Consider the following 13,619-nt stretch of genomic DNA (forward strand, 5'->3'; position numbering starts at 1 on the left):
TCTAGACTTCCATACTCCCGTCTCAAGTGATGTTTTTTCTCTCTGTTGCCACAAACTTAGTTCTAAATAGCTCCCTAGGGAGGAAACCAGGATGTCTACAAACATTTAGACATGCTCAAAACATTGTTAGTTTAATAACATGAGATAAGATTATTACTACCATTATTTTTAATTTTCTGAACTCCGACGTCCTTCATATAAGTCACCAAAAAATGAGTCCTATAATCAAGCATGTAGCCACCGCTTATTTTAAGATTATAAACAATATCAATTTAATCACGTCACGGCGAAAATACTGTTAGTAGGTAGGTACTTCGTTTGACAATTTCAACACCAAAGGTTAGCAACACTACTTCCCTCTTATGGGAAAGGACGGCAAAATATATACATAACGGTTGCAGCCCGCAGGTTTGAAGAAGAAGCAACATAGGTTTAGGTACTCCTGAGGCATACGCAGCACGTGTCTTAGCCAGGTCGACCACAGCATTCTCAAGACGCTCTTTATGAGAGGCCGCTGCGTCCGTTTTCGCATTTCAATGTTAGTTATGAAATCCAGCCAATTCCTCTCAATCACTCACTCTCAAAACTCAGAAGTTTGGTGTTTTGAGCACCATTTAAAAAAAATACATGTTTGGACCCCTGTATTTAGTAGCCTTACGTGTCATGTACAAGGCTAAGGTACTCTGAGAAAAATCGTTTTCGTTTATGGGATAGGATGTTCGATCACTGATTTTGGTTTATTACCTTTATGAGTCCAATCACCATTGTTGCAAAGTTCAAGAACAATGGCGCGTGATAACTACTTTTAACTACAGTGTGGATATCTGTTAAGGATATCCCATCTTTCCTGCATTCAGCTTCAAGATTATGGCGTTGTAAACTGGAAAATGGGCACTGAAATAACAGATGTTCGATACTATGTGAAGACATATCATCGCATGGACAATAGTCATCATTCCTTAATTTAAACCTATATAAGTAACTTCTCATGGTTCCGTGTCCGGTAAAAAATTGGGTCGTTTCGAAAGTACTTTGCTGATGACGACGAAAGTTTGCTGCATCAGCCAGCGTTGAGTTCAGTGATTTTACCTGTAGAAGAAGCGCGGTAATGATCCTCCCAACGCTGCTGCGTATTTTGTTTTATACCGCGTTTAGCAAAGCTATGAGAAAATTTTGAGAATAAAGGTGCCTTTCTTTTACAAGTTGCGGCTCTTGCTAGTTCAGCTGCTTTCTCATTTCCTACGAAACCATCATTTCCTCTTGTAGCACCCATTTAGGAGTACTGGCAAAATACAAGAGTTGAATAATTTACATTTTGTTTTGACCGAATATAAACTAGAGTTTCAGACCACGTGCATTATGTCAAAAGTCGGTTCAGCGATTCGTAGGCGGGTTGCGAGTTCCTTATGCATGCCACCATTCTCAGGTATTTAAACTCCCAAGTTTTTAAAGTTGTCATCTTTCTAGATCCTCCTCCTATTATTTTAAAAAGGCTGATCAGGGTCTGGACAGGATTTGAGGCACATAATCTGGGTCGTTTTGGTAAGCCATCTGTTATTGTTCCAAAAATAAATAAATAAAGCACAGTAATTGAGTATAAAAATATAAGAAGAAATGTTTCCTTTAATTCTATATCTTCCACTGGTTTATGATTTCTGGATTGTTATAGAATGTCCTATCTGAGTAACAATTTCAAATCTAGCTACTAGTTATTATCTGGCCTTCTAGCCATTTAGTTGATAAGCATTTGTACATCAGTGATAGCACTAACAATAAAATTTATTATTTACTCAATCAAATCAGTTTATTAAATCATTTCAACAATTATTGGAAAGTCGGTGATTATGATTCACTTCAAAAACTTGTGAAAGTGATTATTGTATGGCTTACTTCAAGATATCCAATGGAAACTAAAAATCGTATTGATTTAAAGGTTCGGTTTTTAATATATAAATATTGTTGAACATATTTATTTTATTATAATGAATAACCACAAAGTTAGTGCTTCAAATAAAAACATTATATTTAAATTGTCTTATTTAATAGCCCAACGGGACAAATTGCATAACAAAAAGTTAAGTTAAATAACAATTATAATTTATTTTATTTTTTTTAAAAAAGAAATATTTGCGTTCTTATGATTTACCCAAATATTTAATTTTGAGGGCCATTTTCAACGAGTTGTAAATAACTCACTATTAGAAAATGGAATCGAGTTGGGGTAGAGAGGGATTCGAACCACGGACCTTTGGTCCGTGAGTCCGAGACACTAGCCACAGGACCACAACCCGATTAATCATGGTTCATTATTAAAAATAACAATTACTTTATTTATTACATACACAGTTAGGTAATAGATTTCTCTGGATCATGTCTAGTCTGACTAACTAGGTACAACGTGTTTTAAGGCAGACATTTTTATGCAAAATAAACAATAATATTACTACCAACTAGTTATTTAACCATACAGTTTTAAAATAATTATTTATACCATTTATTGTGTAAGAATGTTTTTGAGTAAATTTTCTGATTTTTCTCGACCTAAACCCTGTCACTAATTTTTCACAAATTTATTAAATTGAATCCGGGTCATGGTTTTGCAATATTTGGGTAACATATTGAATATTTTGGGTCCCAGAAACCTGAAATTACTATGCCCGAATTCAGAGTTTGTGGTAGACCCCATGACCCATCTACTAGTTTGACTTCTGATAGTATGGGAGTGTTCCTATTTGGGATTTGATAGAATCATTTCCTTTACAAACATTATTTTTCTAAAAATATATAATTGACTTATATCTAAAATCTCAAATTCCTCAAACAACTTGACGCTAGGGTACGCGAAGGGCTTTTTAAAAAATATTTTAATTATTGATTTTTGAGCAGATTCGATAGGTTTTAATATTGATTTATCCATAGGTTGATATTAGATCTTAATTTGTTGCATCAGAGAAGGAAAATATTTTTGAGGAGGGAATATGGATGTCTAGGCATTTACAGGGTTTATGACCTGTCATTGGCTAGTTTAAGTGGCCACATTACTCACTGTGTAACACAAGTTTAGATCCAAATAACTCCCTAGGGAGGAAATCCAGCCTGTCAGCAAACATTTGGACATACTTAAAACATTGACGATTATCTTTTCCTAAGATGCCTATCTGAGTATTGTGTGAAGAAAAAATTCAATTCAATTCAATTGATTTATTTTAAATATAACATATATATTACAAACATATATTCAATACGTACATATTATAACAATGAAAAAAATACGTGAAAGAGACTCATGTCAAAGTAGTAGGAGAATCCTGATCCGGAAAATCCCTTCGAATACATGGAACAGATCAATATCCGGAGCGATGTTGTTCAACATAGCGGTAGCCCTTCCAACAGGCATAATCATAAGCAGGTTGGTCCTGTATATTGGAATATAAGGAACATACAAACCAATGCTCATCATAATCTTAGAACTATCGATCATACCGCGCAACAATCGATAAAAATGTGTAGTCAAATACACATTCCTTCTAGTCTCTAAACTGTTTTGGCCAAGCATACCCTGGAGAAACTCGGTCGGGTAGAGCCAAGGATAATACCCGCACTCTCTCATGTAGAGATATCTCAGAAACTTCTTTTGGATTTTCTCTATCATAAAACTGCACGTTGGACTGATTTTTTATAGCTAAAATCGACAAAAAAGACGTCTTGTATTCCGTTTTCCGCACCTCGAAAAAAGTCCACCGATATAAGTTTTTTTTTCATCATGTTTGTATGCCGTACGTCTGAAGACGGCAGTTAAAACGGGTTTTTGGATTATCCTAGCTGCTATAAAAGACAATGTATTAACAATAGTAACACGCCAATGGTGGATATCCATTTTGTCTTAAAAACTAATCGCTCTAGAACTATAGTCCAAAATTGATTAATTGATTCCAAAAAACAATAAGCAAAAACTCAGTGTCAAATCAACACTTTTTTGCTTATGGAGCTCTAGATATTGTGTTATTGCTTAAAACTTAAACTTAAACAAACTAAACAATCAATTATAACTCAACAAGAATACATAAAATTGATTTGTAAATTATCAACTGATGTAATTAAATAGACACATTCTTTAAAAAAATAAATGCAAACAGCAAATAAATCATATTTTCGTAATTTCAGCATAATATGTTAATTTGGTTTTTCTTTTATTATTCTTTTCTTTTCTTTTCTTTTCTTTTCTTTTCTTTTCTTTTCTTTTCTTTTCTTTTCTTTTCTTTTCTTTTCTTTTCTTTTCTTTTCTTTTCTTTTCTTTTCTTTTCTTTTCTTTTCTTTTCTTTTCTTTTCTTTTCTTTTCTTTTCTTTTCTTTTCTTTTCTTTTCTTTTCTTTTCTTTTCTTTTCTTTTCTTTTCTTTTCTTTTCTTTTCTTTTCTTTTTTATTCATGGTTATGTAATATCATATATATGTGCTATAAACTATTTAATAATTAAAAAAAAGAATGGCCCACGCTCAGACGCTGAAGTCTTTGTGGGCATTTTTTTCCAATTCATGTTCTATATTTTTCTAAAGTGTATTTTTGTAATCATATTTCTATGTAAATAATATATATGAGAAAAAAACTAGAGGAAGAACTAAAACATGAAAAAAAAATGTAGTAAACATGGGCACAATACGAGAATATCAGATCAATATAATATACAACATTTTAAAACGAGACAAGGACAGCCGAGACTAACAAACTAGGGGCTAAAATTATACAATTAACTACCAGACAAAACTAAATAAAAGACTCAGACAACCTTTTCAAAAGATGTTTAAAATGTTATCATTTACAGAAGAATATGAATTTAAAAAATGAAACAATATTTCGTTAAATGAATAATATAATCCATAAGGGTTTTTAAATAAATTTCAAATAAAAAATAAAATGAAAATAACTTTTAAAATATTATATTGTTTTTCGTACAGAAGTATTTTTTTTTACTGCTCATTGCCATACTGTATACCAGATGGTTCGAATTTTTTTGTAGAACAACTGATTTTGTGATTTTTGCCAAAAAAACTACTGTTTTGCTTATGATAGAAGAATAATGTTGATTTTGAAGTTACTTAGTCGTAATAATAATCACCCCACGACGGTATTACACAATAATTCGTACCTGATGAGTTACAAAATATAATCTTATCGCGCTTATAACAAGTATAATGTACATTCAAGTAAACAAACATTAATCTTCATTCAATATTTGTGTCTACAAACAACTACAGAATATTGTGACCGATTTGTGCAAGCCGTCTGTCTATTTTTATATTACTGCCCAGACTGTAAGTCCAGAGATAAAATTTTATGAGATAATTTTCTAGTATTACTAAAATTTATTTCAAAAGAGAGGGAAAACATTCTTGAGAAGGAAATATGAAGTTCTAGGCATTTACAGGGCTTATGACCGGTCATTGGCTGGTTTAAGTGGCCACTTTACACACTGTGTAACATTCACCATTCTGCCTATGTTTCAACATCCACATTTCCTCAACTCTTCCATCTGTTGACATTTGTGAAGGAAAAGAGCTACATAGAAAATACACGAGATAATACGGCCGCGAGAGCGTTTGGAATACCAGCCCAGGGAATCCTTAGTTTTTAATCTTGTGTTGTAAGTGTGGAAATTTCTTTTATTATATTCCTGATCAACAAAGAGATCTTTAATCGATTTGAAGTCACAAAGTTGTTTTACCGGATGGACATTACAAAATATAAAATATACACCTTTGCTCATTTGTTTCACCTTACGGATTATGCTATTCGGTACAATCCGCTTTAACAGTCCCACCTGAAAATCATAAATTTTACTCAGATGAGACTGGAAGATGAGACCCCAGACACGCACTACGTAAGATATAATGGATTCAATAAGCTAGGTATATTTATATATCTTAACGTTTTAAAAGGTAGTATACAATGCCCTTGAAACATAGTGTGTTATTTGTGAATCATTTTTTTTACTTCAGATATGTATATGTTTTTGTGAGAGGTATAGTGAACGGTGATTGCGGGGTGGTCCGCTGTCTTGTGGAATATTAAAAGTGAAGTCGAAAGTGATATCATTAAATCTTATTGCGAAAAACATGAAAAAATCATTAATTCATGCTCTCAGCGCGAGTGAATGGACCACCCCTAACAAAAGTCGGATAGCTACTAACGAGTGTCTGGGAGAAGTACTAGGAATAGTTATTATATATATATATAGAAATTGTCTCTCTCACTCCCAAATACACCTTTTTTATCGAGAGTGAGACGTAAAAAGACATAAATTGTTTAAAAAGACATAATTGTTGTGAGATATGAAAGTTATTAGATGCAACGTGTACTAGTTACACATCACCGGGAAGAGGGCGTTCATAGATATACATAAACTAATATAAAATATGTAAAGGAAACGTGTTATTTTCTTTTAGGATAACCACAGGCTCAACGACTCTGAAGACATATTGCAGGCTCTACCATTTGAAGATTGGCCGAAGTTGAAAAATGTTTTCAAAAAAGATTGGCCCTATGCTATTTACCCATACTACATTTTACAAAATTGGATACACTGGAAAACAAAAGACCCGAGCGTAATTTTTGAAGTATTTTGTCCCTATGGATCATGGCGTGATGGCACTATGATAGCAGTCAATAAAATTAATGTAAGCTGAATTTTACGTGTAAAAAATAGCACTATTATTTTCCTCATTTTAATCATAGATACGTGTTCTTCTGCCTACATCTGCATTCATCTTGGTTATTAGAGGCATCAACGATACCGGGCCTTACTCATAAACTCGGGATAAAGTTACAATTAAGTTCTCCTTCTTATCAGCCCGTTTCTCTCCACTGCTGGATCTCTGCTGGCCACTTCCAAATTTTTCCATGTTTTTCTGTCCTGGGCACTCTGTTTCCATCCATGGCTCACGAGTTCGACGAAGTCGTCAGTCCATCTCCTCTGTGGTCTTCCTACTTTCATTTTCCTTTCGCAGGGTCTCCAGTTTAGTATTCTGAGGGTCACGTAAGCATAGTGGTATAATTTGGATGGGAATACCTACCACTAAAATAAGGATGGATGGCTCCTGCAATGGTAGCCGAAACGTCGGAACAAATCCAACAGACACTATCACCCAAAAAAGAAACAAATTGATAACAGTTACCGTGAAAACCTTCGCATCTAATATGTATCATCTTTACAAAAAAGCAAATCAATGTTTTTTTTTATTAATAAAAAAATCTCACACATAAGTATTTTTTGGCATGATTCCTACATAATTTAAATACATTTTTAAAATACGGAATTCTTAATTAATTAAGAAAAAAAAACTTTAATTGGCACTTCTGTAAAGTTGCTAGATGTCGCTTGGTAATTTTTTCCATTCCAGCGTCGATGTAAAAATAACCAAATACCCCTTCCAAAATGTTTTTGACTTATATCTCTCGGTTCTTAAATTTAAAAATCAGTCCCGTATATTTTTTTGTGAAATATGCGTATCTACATAAATTCAAAATAAATCTATTAAAGGGTTACAAAAAATTTCAGAATGGAGTTACAATTTACATTTTCACTATGGAAAAGGAAGGTCATGTCCTCGGGGAGGCTCTCCGTACAACTTCAGCAATAGATTGGTCTGCCGGTCCTTTCCTTTACGCAATTCACCAACAACACTGGGAAGCCGTGAAGTCTTCTTTGGTGCACCTTGGCCTGGAAAAGGTTTTCCAGATAGAAAGTGGATATTACTGGATACCGAAAGAAAAAGCGCTCAAGTTTGACATTATGTAAGGAAAGGTGTTTTTTAAGCAATATTTATTTATTTATTTAGAATACAAAAAGATGTAAAAGTTAAATGATTCTTAATAGAAACTGTGAGCCTTTGTAAAAACTAAAATATGTTATACGCAACTACTAGGGGAACAGGATATCAAAATGACATAAACAGACTACAAAGATAACAAAATAAAATATTAAAGTTAGTATATGACCTTCCCCATCTAACTGCAACTAGAGAACTTTTTAAACAAACTAAGCAATGAAATATAACTAAATTCTTTCAACTAGAATCATTAAAATTTATCCATAAATTATCCATTAATGTAATTGTAGACGAAGAACTAAAACTTGTAAAAACTTGTAGTCAACATTGACATAATACGAGAATATCAGAAAAATATCATATGCAACTTTCTAAAACAAGACAAGGACAGTCAAGACTAATAAACCGGAGACTGAAATTATACAATAAACTACCAGACAAAACTAAATAAGAGACTCTTTTTTTCTTTAACTTTTCAAAAGATTTTCAAAGACTTTTCAAAAGATGTAAAAAATATTATTTTAAACAACAGAGTATGAATTAAAAATGTTTATATTATTATTGTAAAATTAATTTAATAATCCGTAAGGGTTTATAAATAAATTTTCAAATTTAAAAAAAAAGAAAAATGTACATATAAAAATAGTCGAGCCTGGCAATCCAATCCAATAACATGAATTTGCTTAATTATACTAAAATACTGTAAAGACGCGACGGTTTAAACTTGATAAAATAATAAATTAACTATTAATTAAAATAAAAGAAAATAAGAAAAGAAATGTGGACAAATAGAGGAGATAGTGGGAAGGAAAAGAAGGAAATTTATTAGTAGTGGAAGATGAATGAAGGAAAGTAGGAGTGAAAAATTACATTTGATTTGATGACGAAAAAAAAAGAGAACACCATAGAATAAAAAATTATAAAATAATGGATTCCATAATTTTAAAATGCTTTTTGATAAAGTAAATTTGTCAACATTTCCCAAGTCAAAAATTCATCGGGTTTTATTTAATTATCAAAATAAATTTATTACACATTAAATGATTTACGATTTTTTCTTTTTTTTATCATTATCAAAATTATACTTTCAGATGCCCTCCCGAGATTTTTATAGCACCACTTTCTGAAAAAGACATAACAACAATAAATGACATTTGGCCCCATCGTTACAATGGCTCCGAGCTATTTCTCAAGACTCTGCTCGAACACAACGGAGGCTACGGAATCTACCTAAAAGAGGACAATTCTCTCTGCAGCTGGGTGATGAAGAACCAGCTCTCCGGCCTCGGGATCCTGCAGACCCTGGAGCAGCACAAGAAGAAAGGGTACGCGAAGCTTCTGATCATGGCTCAGACGAAGCAGATGGCTGCCGAGGGCGTAGATGTCCATACTTGCATCGTCAGAAAGAACATCCTGTCGCAGACGATCTTCAAAAGTTTGGGGTTTGAACACGTAGATCACCTGATGTTTGAAAAAGTGAAATCTTTTGGTAAATCTAAAAGCGAATGAGACATTTGAAATATTCCATTAAACAATTTTATAAAAGTTTTAAATAAAACAGTTTTTTATGACTTCTGGGATGCTTAACTGAAAATCCGTACACAGAAAATAAATACACAAAAAAGGGAGTAAAATAGTCTGTTTTATTGTGACGTGTTTTGTTATGAATACGTTTTTAAACTTATATATTAAATTACTCTTCTTATCGTTGGAGGCCTTGTCACTGTTCACAATGGTAACACACAATTAAAACGTCCATTTTTTCCAGTGTAAGCTTTAATTAGCTTATTTCGGGCTTATTACTTCCATTGTAATTTGACGCCGGTAAGCTAAAAGGCATAGAATTAGGAATAGTCCAGAAACCGCATACGCACATCAAACAGAAGGCGACTCAACTACTCATAAATTAGTAGGTTTACGTTTTGACCCATTAGATTCTTTGTAGACGTCGCTCAGTACGCAACTCCTGATATGAATTCAACTATGCTATGCTATAATAATTTTAATCAGGTTGTGGTCCTGTGGCTAGTGTCTTAGAGTCACGGACCGAAGGTCCGTGGTTCGAATCCCACTCTACCCCAACTCGATTCTATTTTCTAATAGTGAGTTATTTGCAACTTGTTGAAAATGGCCCTCAAAATGTAATGAAATATCTGGGTAAATCATAAAAACGCAATAAATCTTTAAAAAAAAAATTTAAAAAAATGCCGTGTTGTGTCATTTTAAATTGAAGAAATACTGCTAGGATCTTACAGAAACTGAGAAAATTTTAGAGAAATTAACAGCTTTCTTTTTTTTAATCTTACATTTGTGTTATGATTTTTTTTTCCCATCGTTCAACATTACGCGGTGACATCACGAATGCGCGTGGTGAAAGTGGAGCATAGTGGGGGGATTATTACTTTGTATTTGTCGTATCCGTTAGTTTACTCAGTCAAGCGGGAGCAAAATTTGACGTGTGTTCCAGGCTTTAGAATTTGAAGTTTTATATTACAATCCTTTTAGCATAGAATTAGGAATAGTCCAGAAGGAGCGTAGAATCATATTTGAATACATAGGACTGTGTCCATAAATCCCCCGCCTATGCCTCACTTACGCCGCGTGCATTCTTGATGTCGCCGCGTAATGTTGCACGATGGGAAAAAATATAATTATAACACAAATGTAAAGTAAAAATAGCAATCTGTTAATTTCACTCAAATTTTATTGTGCTCGCGGAAATATTGATTGACACAACAGAGAAGATAAGTAAAGGGTCATTAAATAAGAGTAATTGAATCAATGAACTTTTATTTTATTTTACATGGAACGGATATTTTTATATCATGTTAAATATAATTTGATGTTTTGAAGATAATGTCGGTCAAATGTCCACCACAGAGTTGTTTAATCCGAGGTCCAATTTTTATTAGTCATCTCATTAGATGAACAAAGAAGTGTAAAAAAATACTACCCTGGCAACACTAATAAATGGTTCATTTCGTTTCTTCGACAATCTGACTGATGGAAAAATAATTCAATTTTTAAGTAATGCATTTGCAACATACACATTCATTTGCTAATTACACATAAAATATAATTCCATCCTGCTTCTTTAAGATATTAGCAATATTTCTACACTTTAAAAAAACACGGCATGGTTGAATTTAAATCAGAAGTTGCGTACTGAGCGACGTCTACAAAGAAACTAATGGGTCAAAACGTAAACCTACTCATTAATGAGTAGTTTAGTCGCCATCTGTGTTATGTGCGTATGTGGTTTCTGAACTATTCTGTTTATTAATGTAGGACACCTTTGCATACACCAAAAAAATGTTTACACTTAATACAAGAAATGGAACAGAATAGAAAGTTAACAGACAATAATAAGTTTTTCTTAATTGTTTTCCAACAAATTAGTGAATAATTCATAGCATATTTACAGTAAGCTGCGCAAATATCGGGAGCAGCTTTGGCAGCTTAATTTCCTGGATTAAACGCGAACAGAAGGAGGTGTCAAAATGCTCGATTTGACAACAAAGAAATGCCGTTTTTGTGATCAACACTATTTTCAGAAGGTGATTAATACAATTTTTTGTATGAAAGCGGTCTAGCTGTTTTTATCAGAACATAAAATTGACCTAATTGCACCCGATATCATCAATATCTCATTTTTTCAAAATTGTGAACCGGCCGCTTTTTGCATATCCACGTTCAATATACATAATTTACTTCTTTTGGCCTGGATATCCCATTAAATGCCTAAAGACCCATATACCTTTCTAAAAAATGTTATTCATCTCTGTTTTGATATGTTATTCCTGATAGCTCCCTAGGGGTGAAATCCAGTCCTTGTTTACGAACATGTGGGGTTTACTGTCCACGATCGATGACACACACGTGTTAAATCATTTCACCTAAAATTATAGGGCGACGACCGATGAAGCAAGTCAGCGTTTTCTATTGAATTCAATTAATTGCATTTTGCGAAACATGAGATTAACGTCCTTATAAATTAACATCGTTCCTACCATGGAGATATGAAGAACAAAGGAACGTGGCTTATAAAGAGACCGCAGGGTGCAGTCGACGCCCAGTCAGCCATGCAAGTCCAGCTCAACGCAGTCACTCAGTTCCAACATGTAGTTCAAGTGCAATCTCTTCAACCCATCATCTCCGCTACGCTCGCGCTAAACAACCAAGTGCTGTATATTATTCGCCATGTAATAAATACGCATTAAACAGCAACCTCGTGTCTTCTGTAACTTCTCTGAGGTAGGAGCTCCAGCCCTCAACCAGCAAATTCCTACAAATGTTTGGACATACTTAAAAAAATGTTTTGTAAAAATAATAATCAATAAAATTAGTAAATATTCACTTAAAACAACTTGCCGCAAAAGATTATACATATACTTGTAAAATGTTTAAACACAAAATTAATGCTTTAAACATAAATAATAAGAATTATTACTAGCAGAAAACAGTTGACTATCGTCGACTAAAAAAAAACAGAAATAGAAAATTCGGCCCTTTGGGCCTCGCATAATTACAAGTTTAGACAGTCGAGGGAGTTTTATATTTTTTTAATAAATTCAAAGCGGCTTGACTTGTGGCATTTAGTTAATGACTTATGGGATTGTTGACGAAGAAATTATTGTTTAAATAACTTTATTTTTTCAAAGTGAAAAAATTGGATTTCCGTGTTCACAAATAGCAGTTTCATATTTGATCCGAATAAAAATACACGTTACGCAATATTTTTGTGTTTGAATCTTTTTATAATACCGTTTCTGGCTCCTTGTGAAACCTGCATTACAATAGTTCGTATTAATAAGCAATATTTTCTGTTCCTAATTAAGTGAGCAGTGATAATTATTTGTTATTGCGCCATATAATTAAGACTAATTATTTCAATACCCATTACTCCTTCATATCTTGTGTCATGACAAGCTCATACGAATACTTTCTAATGATTTATAGATATTAAATGTTGCTAAATAATTGAAGACGTGAGTGGATAAAGGTTTTTTTGTAATAAAAACGAAAATCGAAGATATCTCGGGTTAAATATAATTAATGTTATTGTAGACGAAGAATTAAAACATGAAAACAATTCTTACTCAAATGAAAGACATAACCCCTACAATACATCACATACAAATAATAAATTCACTAGATCCTCAACACAAAGACAACTAAAACAAATACAAACTAATACCACTTTCGGACAAAGGGTATTAGTTTGTATTTGTTAATTTAAAAAAAAATCAATTAAAATCTATAACCTACTTCTACTATCTATTAAAACAATTAGTAACGAGAAAATGTTTCAAAAGGCTATAAAAAATGGATAGGGGAGCTAGGTAGAAGTAAAATGGATTGTCTCATTCCCCAAACCGATATTGAATCAACTGCTCCACAAATGTATAGCTTATGTTATGTTTTTGTTCTTTCATTGTGCGTTTTGTAATATAAATAATATAGATGTACATAAATTCATTATAGACATAAATACGTAGTGTTTAAAACTGTCTTAACATTTTGTTTAGTATCTCTGTGTATTAAGCCTTTTTTGTTTATTCTCACATGTGTTTTTTTTAAAAGTATATTGTTAAGTGACCTCGGCACGGGTAACCCCAGTGAGGTCACGTTATTTTTATTATTGATCATAGTTTATAATGGAAAAAAATATGAATCAATGAAAAGAAACATGGACACAATTTGAGAATATCAGAGTAATATTATATTATACAAGCTCAGAGTAATAATTCTCAAGAGAAGCTCTTTTGCATAGAACAAAAGCTTTCCAAATTTTTAG

At 32.8% G+C, this 13,619-nt stretch overlaps 1 protein-coding gene across 2 annotated transcripts; it reads left to right on the forward strand.

The window, feature by feature from the left end:
* Positions 1–1,727: 1,727 nt before the first annotated feature.
* Positions 1,728–9,393, forward strand: LOC148274731 (uncharacterized). Of its 2 annotated transcripts, none has more exons than XM_088236712.1 (4): positions 1,728–1,933; positions 6,440–6,670; positions 7,552–7,787; positions 8,914–9,393. In XM_088236712.1, exons 1-4 carry the CDS (start codon positions 1,904–1,906, stop codon positions 9,329–9,331), a joined length of 915 nt encoding a protein of 304 aa, XP_088092838.1. In that variant the 5' UTR covers positions 1,728–1,903; the 3' UTR covers positions 9,332–9,393. The 2 variants fall into 2 exon arrangements, with proteins under 2 accessions (XP_088092838.1, XP_088092837.1); XM_088236711.1 differs by lacking the exon at positions 1,728–1,933 and adding an exon at positions 5,515–5,637.
* The last annotated feature ends 4,226 nt before the right edge of the window (positions 9,394–13,619 follow it).

Source organism: Micrasema longulum, unplaced genomic scaffold (assembly GCF_059751315.1).
Source record: "Micrasema longulum isolate JH-2025_06_02 unplaced genomic scaffold, ASM5975131v1 h1tg001597l, whole genome shotgun sequence".
Taxonomy (NCBI): domain Eukaryota; kingdom Metazoa; phylum Arthropoda; class Insecta; order Trichoptera; family Brachycentridae; genus Micrasema; species Micrasema longulum.